At 43.5% G+C, this 19639-nt stretch overlaps 1 protein-coding gene across 1 annotated transcript; it reads left to right on the forward strand.

Moving 5' to 3' along the window:
- Nucleotides 1-18343: 18343 nt before the first annotated feature.
- LOC132353921 (zinc finger protein 480-like) lies at nucleotides 18344-19147 on the forward strand. Its single transcript, XM_059905411.1, has 2 exons — nucleotides 18344-18535; nucleotides 18617-19147. Exons 1-2 carry the CDS (start codon nucleotides 18344-18346, stop codon nucleotides 19145-19147), a joined length of 723 nt encoding a protein of 240 aa, XP_059761394.1.
- The last annotated feature ends 492 nt before the right edge of the window (nucleotides 19148-19639 follow it).

Below are 19639 nucleotides of genomic sequence, written 5' to 3' on the forward strand. Positions count from 1 at the left end.
TTCTGGGGAGAAGCCATACAAGTGTCATGAGTGTGACAAAGCCTTTATTGTGCGTTCGAGCCTCACTTCCCATCAGGTAATCCATACAGGAGAGACAGCACATAAATGTGACATTTGTGGCAAGGGCTTCAGTCAAAATTCACACCTCGTGACTCACCGTAGAGTTCATACTGGAGAGAAACCTTACAAATGTAATGTGTGCAGCAAAGCATTTAGTGTGCGATCAGGCTTAACTTCCCATCAGGTAATCCATACAGGAGAGAAACCACATAAATGTAATGTATGTGGCAAGGGCTTCAGACAGACTTATCACCTAGTGAATCATCAGAGAATTCATACAGGAGAAAAGCCTTTCAAATGTAATGAATGTGGCAAAACATTTAGCGTGCAGTCAACCTTAACTTCCCATCAGGTAATCCATACGGGAGAGAAACCACATAAATGCGATGTGTGTGGCAAGGGCTTCAGACAAAGTTCACAACTTGTGACTCACCGTAGAATTCATACTGGAGAGAAACCTTACAAATGTAATGAGTGTAACAAAGCATTTAGTATGCGATCAACCTTAACTTCCCATCAGGTAATCCATACAGGAGAGAAACCATTTAAATGTGAAGTATGTGCAAAATTCTTCAGTTATAGGTCTCACCTTGTGTATCATCGGAGAATTCATACTGGAGAGAAAACTTACAAATGACTTGATTGTGGCAAAGTCTTTATTTTGCGTTCAAGCCTATCTTACCATGAGGTAATCCACACTGGTGAGAGACATTACAAATGTAATCAGTGTTGCATGGCTTTTAGAAGGTGTTCACTCCTTAGGCTTCATGAGAAAATTCATACTCAATAGAAGCTGTATAAATGTATCGCGTGTGTCAAGGCTTTTAGAGAATGGTTTGACCTTAGTATTCAATAAAGAATTCATTCTGGAGAGAAACCTTACAAATGATATGAGTGTGTAAAACCTTTACTCGGGTCACATCTCGCCAATCATCAGGTAATCCATACTGGACAAAACCTTACACATTTACTGAATGTGGCAAGGCTTTTTAGGTATTGCCTAAACTTGGGGTTCACCAAATACTTTGTACTTACAAATGCAAGGAATGTGGCAAAGTTTTGAATTATTGCTTACTTTCAGGATACATAAGAATGTATGTCTTGGAGACAAACCACACAAATCTAATGTGCATAGCAAGGATTTTACCCAGACATAAAAGGGGGAACATACTGGAGCAATAGTTTACAAATGCAATGGGAGTGGTAACAGTTTTACCTTGAGTTCAAGTATTATACAACAACTGAGAGTCCATATTGAGGAGAAGCTGTATGAATGTATGGACAGAGGTTTATCCAGGCCTCACACTGCACTAGACTTCAAAATATACATCTTTCAGAAAAACCACACAAAAGTAATGTGCAGGCTAAGGCTTTACCCAAAGATCAAAACTGTGGAACATAAGAGGAGTTATAGGGCTTCTTTGGTGGCGCAGTGGTTAAGAATCCGTCTGCCAATACAGGTGACACGGGTTCAAGCCCTGGTCTGGGAAGATCCCACATGCCGCGGAGCAACTAAGCCTGTGTGCCACAACTACTCAGCCTGCGCTCTAGAGCCCGGGAGTCACAACTACTGAGTCCGTGTGCCACAACTACTGAAGGCCACGTGCCTAGAGCCCATGCTCCGCAATAAGAGAAGCCACTGCAATGAGAAGCCTGCACACTGCAACCAAGGGTGAACCCCGCTCGCCACAACTAGAGAAAGCCCGCATGCAGTGATGAAGACCCAATGCAGCCAAATAAATAAATAAACCTTTATTAAAAAAATAAAGGATCTGCCTGCCAATGTTCGAGCCCTGGTCCAGGAAGATCCCACATGCCGCAGAGCAACTAAGCCCGTGTGCCACGACTACTGAGCCTGTGCTCCAGAGCCTGCGAGCCACAACTACTGAAGCCCGTGTGCCTAGAGGACATGCTCTGCAACAAGAGAAGCCACTGCAATGAGAAGCCTGCACACCGCAACGAAGGGTAGCTAGCCCCTGCTTGCCGCAACTAGGGAAAGCCCGTGTGCAGCAACGAAGACCCAAAGCAGCCAAAAAAAAAAAAAAAGTTACATTGAAGAGCAACCTTGCAAATGTAATGAATGTTGTAAAGTTTTTTTAATCAAGTATTCACATCTTGGGTGTAATGAGTGAATTCATGCAGGACAGAAACTATACAGATATACTAAACGTGGAAATACCTTTAAGAAACAGTGTGTTCTTAAGATTCACCAAAGAATTCATGTTGGGGAGAATCCTTACAAATGTAATGAATGTGTAAATTTCTTGGCCAATTCTTACAACACACCATACATCCAATAATCCATACTAGGAATAACTGTCTTTACTTCTCTGAGATTAACCTGAGATGTTACATACTACAGAATAATTACAAGTCACAAAATATTAAAACTTATGACATGTTGTGTGTATCACTGCAGCAAGGACATGTGGAAGTGGCCCATTCTGTTCTAATAAAATATAGAGTATTTCATTTGAGTGTTCTTGAAAAGGCTGCATTGCTACTTTATGAATTTCAAGCTAAGGTTTGAAGTCTTTTGATTTTATACCTTTATTACAGGAATTTCCTGATGGTCTCTGGGATGGAGTCAAGACAAAGGGGCCAAATTCACTAGGTGTGGTTCATTCATATCCACCTTTCTAGGAAAAACAATACCAAAGGACTTCCCTGGTGGTCCAGTGGTAAAGAATCCACCTTCCAGTGCAGGGGACGTGGGTTAATCCCTGGTCAGGGAACTAAGATCCCACATGCTGTGGGGAAACTAGCCCACGCGCTGCAACTACTGAGCTTGTGCTTCTTAACTAGAGAGCCTGCGTGCCACAAACTACAGATCCCATGCACCCTGGAGCCTGCATGCCACAACTAGAGAAGAGAAAACCCTCATGCCACAACTAGAGAGAAGCCCACCTGCCACAACAAAGACCCAGTCTGCTGTAACAAAAGATCCTGCATGCCTCAATGAAGATCCCACGTGCCACAACTAAGACCTCACCTGGCCAAAAAAAAAATATACAGAGTTACGTAACTCAATGTTGAATGAATTAGAATCAGGGAAGGGCAGAGAATAATGTAAAACTATGATATCAGTTATCATGCTTATGTTCAAGGAACCCATCCATAGATAGGCTACAGGGGGTTATAGTACAGAATGTTCTACCAACTGACCATGAACAGATCAAGCATTAAGGACTGGACTTTTCATGGGAGGAGAGTGACAGGTTACTAGGACTCGTTATTTGTTAGAAATAACGCACTGGAAATGGTGGTTACATTCTCCATTGAATGGCAATGGTTAATGAAAATTAGTCTTTTTTTTTCAATAAATTTATTTTTGGCTGCATTGGGTCTTCGTTGCTGCACGTGGGCTTTCTCTAGTTGCGGTGAGCGGGGGCTACTTTTTGTTGTGGTGTGCAGGCTTCTCATTGCGGTGGCTTCTCTTGTTGCAGAGCATGGGCTCTGGAGCACAGGCTCAGTAGTTGTGGTGCACGGGCTTAGTTGCTCTGCAGCATGTGGGATATTCCAGGACCAGGGCTCGAACCCCTGTCCCCTGCATTGGCAGGTGGATTCTTAACCACTGCACCACCAGGGAAGTCTGAAAAATTAGTCTTATTCTTGGAAATTGAATAGAAAGCAGTTAACCAAGAGTGGAATTTAATCAGAACAAACCAAATAGTATTTGTAGTTATATGATTCGCATTTAATTGCTACTGCTGTTTTATTCAGAATGTATGATGGGTCTCTTATTTAATAAATCACTTTTTTCTTAACCACGGATTAATCATGTTCCTTCTACCAACACAGTTTTATCCCACCTCAGTAATATATTACAGAAACTAAGAATGCACTATTAGGCTCTCAGGGCTGAAAGTATCTGTAACAATTTCTTTCCATGAAGGAATCAAGCAGCATACTTGGGGAGATTACATACTCATAATTTGTACTTTAGTTATTCTCTCCACACTCTATTCCAGAATATTTGGATGGCTATAGTGAAAATACCATAGCAGTGCATTTTAGAGGCTGACTTCCATTAATGTGCAAAAATGGAACTGAGTAAATTTAAAGATCTAATTGGCTAGGACTTCCCTACTGGTCCAGTGGTTAAGAATCTGCCTTCCAATGCAGAGGATGTGGGTTCAATCCCTGGTCAGGGAACCAAGATCCCAGATGCCACAGGGCAACTAAGCCCGTGCGCCACAGCTAGAGAGCCCAGGTGCCACAAATACTGAGCCCCCAGGCTGTAGAGCCCATGCGCCGCAATGAAGGATCCCACGTGCCACAACGAAGATCATGCGTGCTGCAACTAAGACTCCACACAGACTAATTAATTTTAAAAAACATCTAATTGGCTTTGTTGAATGATTCATGAATAGGGCAGCATGCCACCTAGTAAATAGGGTGGTGCTCAAGGAGCTGTACAATTATGAATGCTTTTGTAGGGAGAAAGTGGGTTAGACAAGAAACGTACTGGCACAAAAAAAATTAAAAAGGATTGTTTCAGGCTAGGTCTCCTATTTTGGGTAGTCGTGCAGCTGAGGTCTTATTCTGTAGATAACCTCACTAGTGTTGATCTGGAAATTGCAGAGTTACTGGTTTCAGGCCATGTTCTAGGGAGGGATGAAACTACAATTAAGACTTGGTTTGCTGTCCTGGGGTGAAGGGACTCTGCCTTGGCCTTGTTATTCGTTTTTCACACCACCTAAAACCTGACATACTTTCACGAATATGCACTATATGAATATATTTTATGTGGGTTTTTTTGTGTGTGTGCTAGAGTAAAAACCATGGCATAAACCTTGATTTACATGAAGTGAAAATAGAAATATAGGAAGTAAACCAAAAATATAAAAGATTTTCAGAAATCATTAAAAGTAGAACAGTCATTTTTGTGCTTGGAATGCTTAGTGAAATAGTTTGAAAAGGTCAGTGTTCTTCAGTTTCCTTTTAAGAATAAACAATATACAGGGGGCTTCCCTGGTGGCGCAGTGGATAAAACTCCGCGCTCCCAATGCAGGGGGCCCGGGTTCAATCTCTGATCAGGGAACTGGATCCCACGTGCATGCTGCAACTAAGAGTTCACATGCCACAACTTGCTTCAGTCTCACTAGCAGGACTTGAAAGCAAACTCTTGCCAAAAAGACATTGACGGGTTTTTGTTTTGTGTGTGTGTGTGTGGTGTTTTCCTGTTGTTTTTGTTTTTTGGTTCAGCTGTGCAGCTTGCAGGATCTTAGTTCCCTAACCAAGGTCCTAACCACTGGCCCAACAGGATATTCCCTTACTTACACCATTTTCATCTTAAGAGGAAACATCTTAGTTTCTGACATAACTGGCCCACACAACTGTAAGCTTTTTTTTTTATTTTAATGAGGATTTATTCCACAATGATTTCTTTTTTAAAAAATAAATTTATTTATTTATTTTTGGCTGTGTTGGGTCTTCGTTGCTGTGCATGAGGTTTCTCTAGTTATGCTGAGTGGGGGGGCTACTCTTTGTTGCGGTGCGCAGGCTTCTCATTGCGGTGGCTTCTCGTTGCGGAGCACAGGCTCTAGGTGCGCGGGTTTCAGTGGTTGTGGCACGTGGGCTCAGTAGTTGTGGCTCGCGGGCTCTAGAGCACAGGCTCAGTAGTTGTGGCCCATGGGCTTAGTTGCTCTGCGGCACGTGGGATCTTCCCGGACCAGGGCTTGAACCCGTGTCCCCTGCATTGGCAGGTGGATTCTTAACCACTGCGCCACCAGGGAAGTTACCAACTGTAAGCTTTTTATCTTAAAACTGTTACAGTCACTTAAACTAAGCACGTGAAGTTACTGGGAAGCACCTTCGGTGCCCGCCCCCTGCCCGGACGTCTTGCTCCCCCTTCTCAGACCTGGGTTCCCTCCTCCTCCCGCTCCTCGTTGGAAGCGCTCCGCCCCGGCCACGCCCCCCGGAGGCCCTGCTTCTAATCGCGGGCGCAATTTCCAGAGGACCTGGAAGCGGATACGGCGGAGACAGGGTCATAAGACACAGGGTGAGTTTCTCCTTTCTAGGGCAAATCCGCGTGGCGGGGCCTCTCTTACTCCCTCCTCAGGGTCTTGTGAGTGACTACGGACCTAAAATCCCCACACCCGCCCCTGAATTTACTCCAGGTAAATTCAGATCTAGCCGGTCTGAATCTTTTCGGGGATCTTTTCTCTTCGGGTTATAGATTTCTCTGAGGATGGTCCTTGCCCTTGGTTTTTAATACCTTCCGTCCAGGTAGACACCACCTTTCGGAACACTTCGCTGCTTAAAACCTGTTAACTGTCTCGGCCTCCCCTTGTAAAGTCCTTGACCGCGGGGTGGATTCGCCCTCCGCCCCACCCCCAGCCTCGCCCTCTCGGCCCCTGGAGGGCAGCGCCGGCCGCCCCGCTCCCGGACAGGCCGCGTCCTCTCCCCGGTCCTGGGGTTCTGCAGAGCCCGCCCCTCTCCTGAGACCCCCTCCCTCCCTCCCAGCCCCTCTGTCCTCGCCTCCTCCTCAGACCGGTCCTTCTGCTTCTCTGGCCTCCCCTTCCTGGTCAGCCCTTCCCCTCACCCCGCGTAGGGGGACGTGACCTGGGCCAGCCTTGTGGACGCCCATGGTTCTTCCGTCCCAAGTTCAACTCAGGTGGAAAATGGTCTCTTGCGGTAGGCGGGCATCTTATTCACTCCCCATCTTTCTAAATATGGGGGCGAAGGGGGATCAGGAGAAGCAGAGACAGAGCGACCGAGAGAGGGATAGAAAAACTGAGAGGGAGAAAAGAATGAGGGAGAACCAATGGGAACTTAGACGGCGGCTGAGGGACTTGCAAAGAGAAAGTGAAATGAAACAGATTTAGCCTTGAAAGTAGCGGGCGAATAAAATAGAGAAGTAAATAAAGAAAGGCGGATCTCCGGGTGAGCAGCACGGCGAGAGCCCTGGATCAGCGGGAGGAGGGAGGGCAGCAGTGGTGAGGCACTCCGCCCGGTGAGTCCGGGAGAGGAGAAAAGGTGGAACCGAGGCTGTCAGAGCACCAGGCGCTGGGAGAGAAAGAGGACAGAGGGGGACACGAAGAGCAGAGGAAGACAGCAGGAAGGAAGCGTCGCCAACTGCAGTGCCGGGGAGTGGGGAGGAGCGGAAGTTAAGGGCACTAGAAGAGGTGTAACCCAGAGGGTAGAGAGGGAGCGGAGGCGGGCGAGAAAGAGGAACAAGGGGGAACAGGGTGCAGAGTGGGGCAGGGCAGGTGTAAGGGAGGAAATAGAGACGAGGGCAGGAACGGCAGGAGAGCGGAGGGGAGCAAAAAGACGTAGGCAGAGAAAGAAATAGGGAGGCAGATAAACGGAATGAAATGGTAACACGTAGTAGTGCAGGTAGGTGGTGGGAGCTGGATGCAGATGGACGGTGAGTTGTTTGGATATGGATGATGTCGTGATATATGATTTGTGGCTTTAGAATATAGTACATTTAAAATTTGTTCAAATTATACAAATGAGGATGAGAATTGCAAAACTGCTGTCTACAGGCTTATGCATTTTGTAATTCTTTATATGAGAAGATAACTTCCGTTTGCAATCCCTATTCAGCCAGGGGGCAGTGACTTGATTCCCTTAGTTGTGGGTCACCCCCTTCCCTTTTCCTGGCGTGGATTAGGGGTCAGGGGAGAGGACACCTGGGGCAAGAAATGACTGACTCTGTCACTACATGGTGCCTTGTTAGAGGAACATTTATTTAAAGTATTTTTTGTGTGTAATGCATTTAGTTTTTCTTTATTCTGTATAATTTTTTTTGTAAGTTGTAATAAATCTTAGTTCATTCAATTTCTCCTTTCCTATAAATAAGTATTTCTTTCTGGAATAATGTTTGGTCTTCTATAATCAACTCATATCATTCTTTTCTAACCTTATAGTCTCAATTTTTAAAAGCTTTAACAGCAGAATTTTTAGATGAAAAATATTCACAAATCATTTCTTTTAAAAATGTGTTAAAAAAAAAAAAAAGTATGTTTCAGGTTCCTTTGAGTCCTGCCTGCTTTCTCCTCCTTATCTTCTATATGGGAAAAGTTCCTTGGTAACTAATAAATAATTTTAGGCTATTTTGATGAGTACCTGGTAAAGATATCAATGACGGTTTATATTAACAGCCGAAACCTAGTTTAACCAGTTAGTCTCATATTCCGTTTTCTTCCTTTTTGTGTGATCTATTAAAATTGTGAGTTGTGAGGTGTTATAAAGATGTTTCCCTCAGGGCCCTCTTGACTGTTCTGTGCAAGTGAGGAAGGATGGGCTGGAATGATGTGAAACCTTCCAACGGAGCCCCTCTATTTATGATGAAGAAGTTTGCTCACAGCTTATTTCTAAGCTGACCCCTTTCAGTGTTTTCCCCACCAGCAGCAATGGTTTTGCAATTCTGTGTTTTTTAAATATTTTTCTTTGATTTTCTGAGAAAGAAGAATTAATTGCTTGGTGTCAGTGTGATCAGACCTTGCAAGAGAAGTTTCCTTTGCTCAGCAATATGCAAGATCGTCCCTGTGTTTTTTATTTTTTAAAATATTTATTTATTTATTTACTTATTTGGCTGCGTTGGGTCTTAGTTGCGGCACGCAGGGCCGTTCGTTGTGGAGCACGGGCTCCAGAACGTGCAGGCTCAGTAGTTGAGGCGCACAGGCTTAGGTGCCCCGCGGCATGTGGGATCCTAGTTTCCCGGACGAGGGATCAAACCCACACGTCCCCTGCATTGGAAGGTAGACTCTCAACCACTGGACCACCAGGGAAGTCCCCGTCCCTGTGTTTTAAGTGGGATGGACGGTAAGGGCAAACTTTGCCCACTGGTCCTTCAGGAAGCTTTTCAGAATTCAGTTCCACATGGTTCTCTTCACTGAATTCAGACCTTCTCAGAAATATCTCCCCTCTGGCCCTCGGGGAGCCCACTGGTAAAATGGAGATGAGAGAATAGACCAGAAATTCTGAGCGTGAGCAACAGTGACCCATGAAGTGATCAGTCAAATTGGGTGTGTGTCTGTGTGTGGCAGTTCTTTTTGGAGAGAGTGTCCCGTTGTCTTTATTTTTTTTTACATAAATTTCTTTAATTTTATTTATTTATTTTTGGCTGCATTGGGTCTTCGTTGCTGTGCGCGGGCTTTCTCTAGTTGCAGCGAGCGGCGTCTGCTCTTCATTGTGGTGCGTGGGCTTCTCATTGCGGTGGCTTCTCTTGTTGCAGAGCACGGGCTCTAGGCGCGTGGGTTTCATTAGTTGTAGCACACGGGCTCAGTAGTTGTGGCTCGCGGGCTCTAGAGCACAGGCTCAGTAATTGTGGCGCACTGGTTTAGTCGCTACACGGCATGTGGGATCTTCCCGGACCAGGGCTGAACCCGTATCCCCTGCATTGGCAGGCGGATTCTTAACCACTGGGCCACCAGGGAAGCCCTAGTTTTCCTTTCTTCTTATGTGATGCTCTGGGTTTGGTATCACAGTCATGCTGGCCACATAGAATGAGTTTGGCAGTGTTTTCTCTTCAACTCTTTGTAAGATTTTTAGCAGGATTAGTGGTAATTCTGCTGTAAATGTTTGGTAGAATTATGCAGTTAAAGACATCTCTTCCTGAGTTTTTCTTTGAGGTTTCTGATTACTACTTGAATCTCTCTAGTTATAATTCTGTTCAGATTTTTTATTTCTTAATGTTTCCAACTTAGTAGGTTTATGTTTCTACGAAATTACCTGTATCTTATAGATTATGTAATGTGTAGGTATTATTGTTCATAGTACTCCCTTTTAATCCTTTAAAAACATTTTTTTGACATCAGTTGCAATCACTTCTTATGATTTCAAAAGTATGTATCTTTTGTAGCTGAAATTATATCTTCAGTATATTCCCTGGCCTTGAATTTTTCCTACACTATCATGTTAATGGTTTAAATAGTAGGAAGATCACTAACATTTTCTGTGTATGTGTGTGTGTTTGTGTGGGCCCACATATATAATGACCTTTCATGCTGTTCCATGTTGTTCACCTTGAACTTCTTTATTTTTTTTTAAATTACTTTATTTTTGGTTGTGTTGTGTCTTCGTTGCTCTGTGTGGGCTTCCTCTAGTTGCGGCGAGTGGGGGCTACTCTTCGTTGCAGTGCATGGGCTTCTCATTGCGGTGGCTTCTCTTGTTGCACAGCATGGGCTCTAGGCGCCCGGGCTTCAGTAGTTGTGGCTCGCGGGCTCGGTAGTTGTGGCACGCAGGCTCTAGAGCACAGGCTCAGTAGTTCTGGCGCACGGGCTTAGTTGCTCCACGGCATGTGGGATCTTCCTGGACCATGGATCGAACCCACACCACCTGCATCAGCAGGCGGATTCTTAACCACTGTGCCACCAGGGAAGTCCCTTGAACTTATTTAAGTTTTCTCAGGGAACCCTCTGTCAACGTACTTTTTTGTTTTTAACAACTTTTAAATTATTTATTTATTTATTTAGTTGTGCCAGGTCTTAGTTGCCGCACACAGGATCTTCGATCTTCATATCTTCGTTGTGGCGTGTGGGATCTTTAGTTGTGGCATGCGAACTTTTAGTTACGGCATGTGGGATCTAGTTCCCTGACCAGAGATGGAACCTGGGCCTTCTTCATTGGGAGTGCCGAGTCTTAGCCACTGGACCACCAGGGAAGTCCCTGTCAATGTACTTTTTTTTTTTTAAATTAATTAATTAATTTATTTATTTTTGCTGTGTTGGGTCTTTCGTTTCTGTGTTTCTGTGCGAGGGCTTTCTCTAGTTGCGGCGAGCGGGGGCCACTCTTCATCGCGGTGCACGGGACTCTCACTATCGCGGCCTCTGTTGTTGCGGAGAACAGGCTCCAGACACGCAGGCTCAGTAGTTGTGGCTCACGGGCCTAGTTGCTCCGTGGCATGTGGGATCCTCCCAGACCAGGGCTTGAACCCGTGTCCCCTGCATTGGCAGGCAGATTCTCAACCACTGCGCCACCCGGGAAGCCCATGTCAATGTACTTTTAATGCTCTATTACTAAACTCTTCTATTTTTTAACTTGCGTTCCAAAGCCCAACCCTCTGAGTTGAGATGCTTGCAGTATCATTTCTTAGCTTCTTGACCCGAGACCTCAGAGTGTCTCTGACACAGTTTTCTCCTCTGTAAGATGGGAACAGGTCTTTTCCTAATGACCTGTTATGTTGATAACAATTCATACCTGTAAAGTACTTATTTAGAGTAATGTTTACATATTGGAAGTGTTCAAACACTTTTAGTCATTGCTGTTGTTATCATTATCATAACTGAGGATTTTGACCTTTCTCTAAAGCCACGGTGGACTTCGTCATGTCTGAAGACAGCACTCATACTGGAGCTCATCTGGCTATTGAATATCAGTCAGTGTTTAGAACATAATATCTAGCACTTCTGCACAGACAACCCGTTCTTGAGTTATGTTTCTGTGTGTTTTATAATTGTCCACAAAGATGAAAAATCTGTATTAATTGGAGGATATCATAGTCTGTTATGAAAAAGCATAAGAAATTAAAATTAAAGATACATAATTTGGTCCAAATACCATAACGTGTATCTTTCAGAATATATACGTCAACAGACAGAATCAGTCCTTACACCTTTCTCCTCATTTCATTTTTTATAAAGATAAAAACTATCCTCATGGCCACTTGGTTAAAATTTTTTTTTTAAATTGAGGTATAATTAATTTACAATGTTGTCTTAGTTTCAAGTGTACAGCAGAGTGATTCAGCTATATATATATTCTTTTTTCAGATTCTTTTCCATTATAGGTTATTTCAAGATATTGAGTATAGCTCCCTGTGCGATTCAGTAGATCCTTCCTGTTTATCTGTTTTATTTATAGTAGTGTGTATATGTTAATCCCAAACTCCTAATTTATCCAACATCCCCCCCACCCCAGAAATGTTTTTCTTTCAGGAACAGCTGACTTTCGAAGATGTGGCCATCGATTTCTCTCAGGAGGGGTGGGAATGCCTGGACCCTGCTCAGAGGGCCTTGTACAGGGACGTGATGTTGGAGACGTAAAGGAACCCGATCTCCGTGGGTGAGGATAACTTCTCTCTAGATGTTGGGATTTGCCCTTTTGTGTTATGCATTTTCCCCTATGTGCCTCTTGGGGGGCCCCTTGGAGACTCAGACATCATGCAACATCATGAGTTTAAACTGACCCTTTCTTCAGATGATCTGTGCCTTTCGTGTTACATCAGAGGTTGTTCTAGAGCTTAATTATATATAAAGTTCAATGGCAGGGCTTCCCTCGTAGTGCAGTGGTTAAGAATCCGCCTGCCAATGCAGGGGACACGGGTTCAAGTCTTGGTCCGGGCAGATCCCACATGCCACAGAGCAGCTAATCCTGTGCACCACAACTACTGAGCCTGCGCCTTAGAGCCCATGAGCCACAACTCCTGAGCCCACGCGCTGCATCTACTGAAGCCCACATGCTGCAGAGCCTGTGCTCCGCAACAAGAGAAGCCACCGCAATGAGAAGCCTGTGCACTGCAACGAAGAGTAGCCTCCGCTCACCATAACTAGAGAAAGCCCGTGCGCAACAACGAAGACCCAACACAGCCAAAAAATAATAAATAAATAAAAATAAAATAAATTGGAAAAAAAAAAGCGCTCAATGGCAGACTTTTTTTTTTTTTAAATCACATTAAAAGACATAAACTAGAATTATTAAGCACTGACTTTAGGCCCTTCTTAGGCGACATTAACAAATACATCTCTTAAACTTGCTCAAGGCCCATTTTATCTTTGACATCTCTGCCATGTTGTATTTCTTTTTTTTTTTAATTTTTTAATTTAATTTTATTTATTTTTTTATACAGCAGGTTCTTATATTAGGCATCAATTTTATACACATCAGTGCGTACATGTCAATCCCAATTGCCCAATTCATCACACCACCACCCCTACCACACTGCTGCTTTCCCCACTTGGTGTCCATACGTTTATTCTCTACATCTGTATCTCTATTTCACAATGGCAGACTTTTAAAAAATGTCTGATTTCCTGTTTTGTACCCTTTGCTTTTGACTCAGTATTTCTTGGAAGAGTGTTAGATATATGTATTACACTGTTCCCTATGCATTTAGAAGAAGGCAAGCAGTGGGTGAATTTTTGAAATATTTTTCCAGAAACACCTGTCTTTTCTTCACTACTCAGCTGAACAAAGCACTGTGATTTTGGAAAAAACACAGCACTTTACATTTCTTTTTATTTATTTTTCTAATTAAGTAATTAATGTTTTACTTTTGGCTGCTTGGGGTCTCATTTGCTGCACGTGGGATCTTTCATCACGGAGTGCAGGCTCTTCATTGCGGCAAGCACGCTTCTCTCTGGTTGTGGTGCACGGTTTCCAGAGCGCGTGGGCTCTGTAGTTTGCAGCACGCAGGCTCTAGCTGAGACGCACTTGCTCAGTAGTTGTGGTGTGTGGGCTTAGTTGCCCCATGGCCTGTGGGATCTTAGTTCTTTGACCGGGGATCGAACCCACATCCCCTGCATTGGAAGGCAGATTCTTTACCACTGGACCACCAGGGAAGTCCCACTATACATTTCTTTGTTCTGATAAGCAGGAATTTCTATTTCTGATCTGAACATTATCTCCATTTTATTTATTTTTTATTTTTTATTTTTTTAAAGGTTCTTTTTTTTAAAATTTGGGTTTATTTATTTATTTATTTATTTATTTATTTATTTATGGCTGTGTTGGGTCTTCGTTTCTGTGCGAGGGCTTTCTCTAGTTGCGGCAAGTGGGGGCCACTCTTCATCGCGGTGTGCGGGCCTCTCATTATCGCGGCCTCTCTTGTTGCGGAGCACAGCCTCCAGACGTGCAGGCTCAGTAATTGTGGCTCATGGGCCTAGTTGCACCGTGGCATGTGGGATCTTCCCAGACCAGGGCTTGAACCCGTGTCCGCTGCATTGGCAGGCAGACTCTCAACCACTGTGCCACCAGGGAAGCCCTATTTCCATTTTAGAGCAAGAGAAATAGCCCAGGACTCTGGTGAGTGGTGTGAAAATAGCAAAAAACCAAATGGGTGGGAATGTATCAAAAGTGTGAACAGAGATGGGATCTCACGGCAGATAGGAAGCCACGACATCTAGTAGTGTTTGGGAACCTCTTCTCAGGGTAGAGAGTTCTTTGGGAAAACTGAAGTTGATTTATTGAAAAATCTCAGAGGAAATTTTTCTTCTCTGTAATTTATCCCTCTTGTCCTTCCGCATGTGAAATGTGTTCTTTCCCACTCCAGTGGGGCTGCAGCTCCTACAGAGACAGAGGCAAGGCCTTTATCAGGATCCACAACACTCACCATCTGGCTCCTGTGCACTGGTTGTTGCCTGACTTTGAGGAGCATGAGGTGGGCTGTTTTATCAGGGTCTCTTGCCCCTTCATCTCTCCTTCTGGTCTTGATTCCACTGGATGCTCAGTTCTTAGTCCCTGTAGATCAGAGCTGATGCCTCTGGAGTCCCACCCCTGAGCCTCTGAGTTTGATCAGAGTTGCTGTACTTGGAAGACGTAATCAGAAGATGAGAAAACACCGGCTGCTCTTTGACTCATCTGCCACCTCAGAACCTGCATGGAGCTGTCTCAAGCCCTGTCTGCTTGTTTAGATCCCTCAGCCATTTCTTGTGTTCTGCTTTTGCCATGCCCTTCAGGGTTGTGTGTAACAGGGAGATGGAGTGGTTCTTCTGTATTGTTAGTTAGGAAAACTAAGGTCAGTGGACAGAGAGATCCTCTCTCTTTTTTTTCTTTTTAAATTTACTTATTTATTTTTGGCTACATTGGGTCTTTGTTGCTGCGCGTGGGCTTCCTCTAGTTACAGTGACCGAGGGCTACTCTTCGTTGCAGTGCACGGGCTTCTCATTGAGGTGGCTTGTCTTTGTTGAGGAACATGGGCTCTAGGCGCGTGGGCTTCAGTAGTTGCGGCACGCGGACTCAGTAGTTGTGGCACACGGGCTTAGTTGCTCCATGGCATGTGGGATCTTCCCAGACCAGGGCTCGAACCCGTGTCCCCTGCATTGGCAGGCGGATTCTTAACCACTGTACCACCAGGGAAGTCCCAAGAGATCCTCTTTTTGATCCCCAGTCCTACATGGGGAGCATATATGAATCTTTCAGGTCTTAGCTTGGCATCTGTGGGTCGAGCCCATGGTTTCATCTCAAGGTCCTCGAGTATCTGACTCCCATATCTTGTAATTTTTTGGCTCTTGTACTGCTCTGCCTAGTCTGGGAATGTGTACTCTTCCTGATTTCTTATTTTCCTAAGTTAGTACGGTTTGCCTCTTAAATGTGCTTTTGAATTACGTAGTCCTAAGGACTGAAGATTTTTCCAGTTTCTTTGCTGTGATAATCCACCTGTAGTTTATGGACAACTTTTGGTGGACTCTCTGTGGAATGGGTTTACTGGGTAACAGAAAATTACTGATGGAGAACACTTTCCCTCATGTGTTGCAATATCATCCTACTGCATTCAGAGTCACCACTTGAACCTACTCAGTAGGGTGGTCAGCAGGCTGTAGGATACAAGATAGAAAGTATCACGAGTGCCTCACCTATATGTCTTTCCAGGTTTTTGTTCTGGTTTTGAGGACTGTCACAAAAGCCTGTCTCCAGGGCCCCGTGACAATGTTGTTCACAACTGGTTGAAGCCGCAGTTAGGGGTCATAAAGCAAGGTATCGGTTTAAGCTACCTTAAAGATTGTGCTGGACTTGCTTTTCCTTTGTTTCTGCGTTCCCTCACTCTCCTAATAGTAACGGCTTGAATCTGCTCTTTGGATCTCTGGTAAAGTCTAGGAGACTAAGCCTTTTTCTATGAACAAGAAACGGGGACACAGAAAGGCTGGCAGGGTCCCACAGGGTCTTCCTCAGTCTCAATCCCCCCCACCCTTTTTGATACCCTCAGTCTTAAGGGGAGCAGGTGTGGGACAAGAAAGGGAATAAAATATTCTATAAAGAGGTTAATCAAACTCGGCAGGGGAAATGAAATGTAGGGGGACTCGGTTTCAAAATCATGATCTCCTTCCTACTTGACTGTACTGTTGATTCGATTTCTTTGTCTCTGCATGTGTGTGTACAGAAGAAATGCATCCATCTCCTTTTGAGTCGCCTTTTCCTGGTTTTTCCTTCTGGTTTCTGCTAGCAAAATTCTTGCACAATCTCCTAGAATATTATGTATGTGTTTCTCGAATATAAGCATGACAATGGAACTTACGGAATATACAGTTGGACACATTACATAGGAAATAGAGTAATAGATGCAATCCTACCTTCTCCCTACAATCACTTTTTTTTTTCTTTTTAAATTTATTTATTTATTTATTTATTTTTGGCTGCATTGGGTCTTTGTTGCTGTGCACAGGCTTCCTCTAGGTGCGGCAAGCGGCGGCTACTCTTTCATTGCAGTGCGCGGGCTTCTCATTGCACTGGCTTCTCTTGTGGAGCACGGGCTCTAGCGCATGGGCTCAGTAGTTGTGGCTTGCAGGCTCTAGAGCGCAGGCTCAGTAGTTGTGGCTCATGGGCTCTAGAGCGCAGGCTCAGTAGTTGTGGCGCACGGGCTTAGTTGCTTCACGGCATGTGGGATCTTCCCGGACCAGGGCTCGAACTCGTGTCCCCTGCATTGGCAGGTGGATTCTTAACCACTGCACCACCAGGGAAGCCCGGTACATAGTTTTAAAGCAGATATTTAGGAAAATATTTTGTTTTCTTAAAAGTTGTATCGGGGCTTCCCTGATGGCGCAGTGGTTGAGAATCCGCCTGCCAATGCAGGGGACACGGGTTCGAGCCCTGGTCTGGGAAGATCCCACATGCCGCGGAGCAACTAGGCCCGTGAGCCACAATTACTGAGCCTGCACGTCTGGAGCCTGTGCTCTGCAACAAGAGAGGCCGCGATAGTGAGAGGCCCGCACACCGCGATGAAGAGTGGCCCCCGCTTGCCGCAACTGGAGAAAGCCCTTGCACAGAAACGAAGACCCAACACAACCATAAATAAATAAATAAAATTTAAAAAGTTGTATCAAATTCTTCATTTTCTCTATTATGTATTAATTTTTCAATTCTAAACAGCCAATTAATTAGATTATTTATTAGCTTGTTTGGATTATTTAGCATTACATCTTTTTTTTTTTTAAGAGTTACCAAACTCTTTTTTTTTTTTTTTTAATTCATTTATTTATTTATTTATTTATGGCTGTGTTGGGTCTTCGTTTCTGTGCGAGGGCTTTATCTAGTTGTGGCAAGTGGGGGCCACTCTTCATCGCGGTGCGCGGGCCTCTCACTATCGCGGCCTCTCTTGTTGCGGAGCACAGGCTCCAGACGCGCAGGCTCAGTAATTGTGGCTCACGGGCCTAGTTGCTCTGCGGCATGTGGGATCTTCCCAGACCAGGGCTCGAACCCGTGTCCCCTGCATTGGCAGGCAGATTCTCAACCACTGCGCCACCAGGGAAGCCCCGCATTACATCTTTTTTTAGCATTTATGTATGTATAGTAAGTATGCAGAATATATCTCTAATATAATATTTTTTTCTCAGTTATGAGACAGCAGTATGTTTAATGTTAATTGGTATGTGCTTTGGGGTCATGGTGGAAAAATACCCTCTCTTTGATAGCTGATGTCCAATCTGTGTGTTTTTAACATAGGATTTGTGAAACAAGCCTACCTGAAAATGAACTTGAATTATATGTTATTACTCTTTCTTTAGTAAAGAATTCTATTCCTTTAGTGTTGCTAAAAATTTTAGGATCATTGTTGGGTAGTTTCATAACTCTGTTTGGTATAAGTATTACTTTTGGTGTAATATATATTCAATATGAAACATTTATTTATAGGTTGTAATGAATAGGATAACCATGGTTCTTTATATCTTACAGATATCTCTCTCATACGTGTGATCCAGCAGTTACAACCAAAAACGAACAGTGATACAGGAGAAGTATTCCAAACAGTGATGTTGGGAAGATCTGAAAGTCATGAAATCAAACATTTTTACCTCAGGGAAATCCAGGAAAATATGTATGACTTTGAGTTTCAGCAGAGAGATGATGAAAGAAATTATAAAGTAATGCCTATAACCCATAACAAAAATCTCTCTGATGGAAGACATTGCCATTGTAGACGGGATGCAGGAATCAAGCCCATTGGAAATAGGCTTGGATTATGCTTTCAGGATGAACTCCATATAATGAGAAGTGAAGGGAAAACTTATAAATTTAAATTTAAATTTAGCTGACAAGAAAATCAACAGTAGTGCCTCAGTTTCACCACTTCACGTAATTCCTCTTACTGTTCAAACCAGTATTTCTAATACAAATGAGAATGATTTTATGCATTCCTCCAACACTGCCAGAAGACCAGAAAGCGCACAGCAAAAGACCTTACAAATGTAACGAGTGTAACGAAACCTTCCTTAACAGCTCAAACCTCACTAGATATCAGAGAATCCACACAGGAGCGAAATTATCTAAATGTGATATATGTGGTAAAATCTTTGGTCGAAATTCACACCTTGTGGGTCATCAGGAAAGTCATGTTGTAGAAAAATGTTACAAATGTAATGAGTGTGGCAAAACCTTTAGTCCTGGCCTATAGCTCACTCAACATCAAATAATCCATTCAGGAGAGAAACCATATAAATGTGATGTACGTGGCAAAGTCTTCAGTCGAAATTCAGTCCTTGCAAATCTTCAGCGAATTCACACCGAAGAGAAACCGTATATAAATGAGTGTGGAAAAACCTTTAATCACTGCTCAAACCTCATTAGACATCAGAAAATTCATACAGGAAAGAAATTATATAAATGTGATATGTGTAGCAAAGTCTTCAGTCGTAATTCAAACCTTGCAATTCATTGGAGGGTTCATACTGGAGAGAAACCTTATAAATGTAATGAGTGTGGCAAGGTCTTTCGTCTAAAACCACATCTTCGAATTCATCGGAGGGTTCATACTGGAGAGAATCCTTTCAAATGTAGTGATTGTGGCAAAGCCTTCAGTCAAAATTCACACCTTACAAGTCATTGGAGAGTACATTTTGTAAAGAAACCTTTCAAGTGTATTGTGTGTGCAAAAACCTTTACTCAGGTCTCAACCCTCACTACACATCAGAAAATCCATACATGAGAGAAACCATATAAATATGATATATGTTTGGAAGGTCTTCAAAATTCAAACTTCAAAATTCACACCTTACAAGTTCTTTGGAGAATTCATAGTGGAGAGGAACCATACAAGTATGAGTCTGGCAAAGCTTTTGTGCGTTCAGCCTCACTTGCCATCAGATAATTCATAATGGAAAGAAACCTTACAAATGTAATGACTGTCTCAATGTGTTTAGTCAAAATTTATACCTTATGACCTACCAAATTATTCATACAGGAGAGAAACCTTTTAAATGTAATGAGTGTGGCAAATCCTTGAGTGTGCTTTCAAGCCTAACTTAACAGATGGTCCATACTGGTGAAAGACCTTGAAAATATAATCGATGTGGCAATGCTTTTAGCATAGGTTCACATTTTAATGTTCATGAGAAAATTCTTACTGGCTAGAAGCCAGGTAAATATATTTAGTGTAGTCAGACCTTTAGAAAATGAATTCATTCTAGAAAGAAACCTC

This window comes from Balaenoptera ricei, chromosome 19 (assembly GCF_028023285.1).
Source record: "Balaenoptera ricei isolate mBalRic1 chromosome 19, mBalRic1.hap2, whole genome shotgun sequence".
In the NCBI taxonomy this organism is placed as follows: Eukaryota; Metazoa; Chordata; class Mammalia; order Artiodactyla; family Balaenopteridae; genus Balaenoptera; species Balaenoptera ricei.

Bases quoted from the DNA above. Each gene is read 5' to 3' on its own strand.
- LOC132353921 (XM_059905411.1), top strand. From the start codon at position 18,344: ATGATTTTATGCATTCCTCCAACACTGCCAGAAGACCAGAAAGCGCAC. The intron at 18,536-18,616 runs GTGGGTCATCAG...CCTGGCCTATAG, and splicing joins TTGGTCGAAATTCACACCTT to CTCACTCAACATCAAATAAT.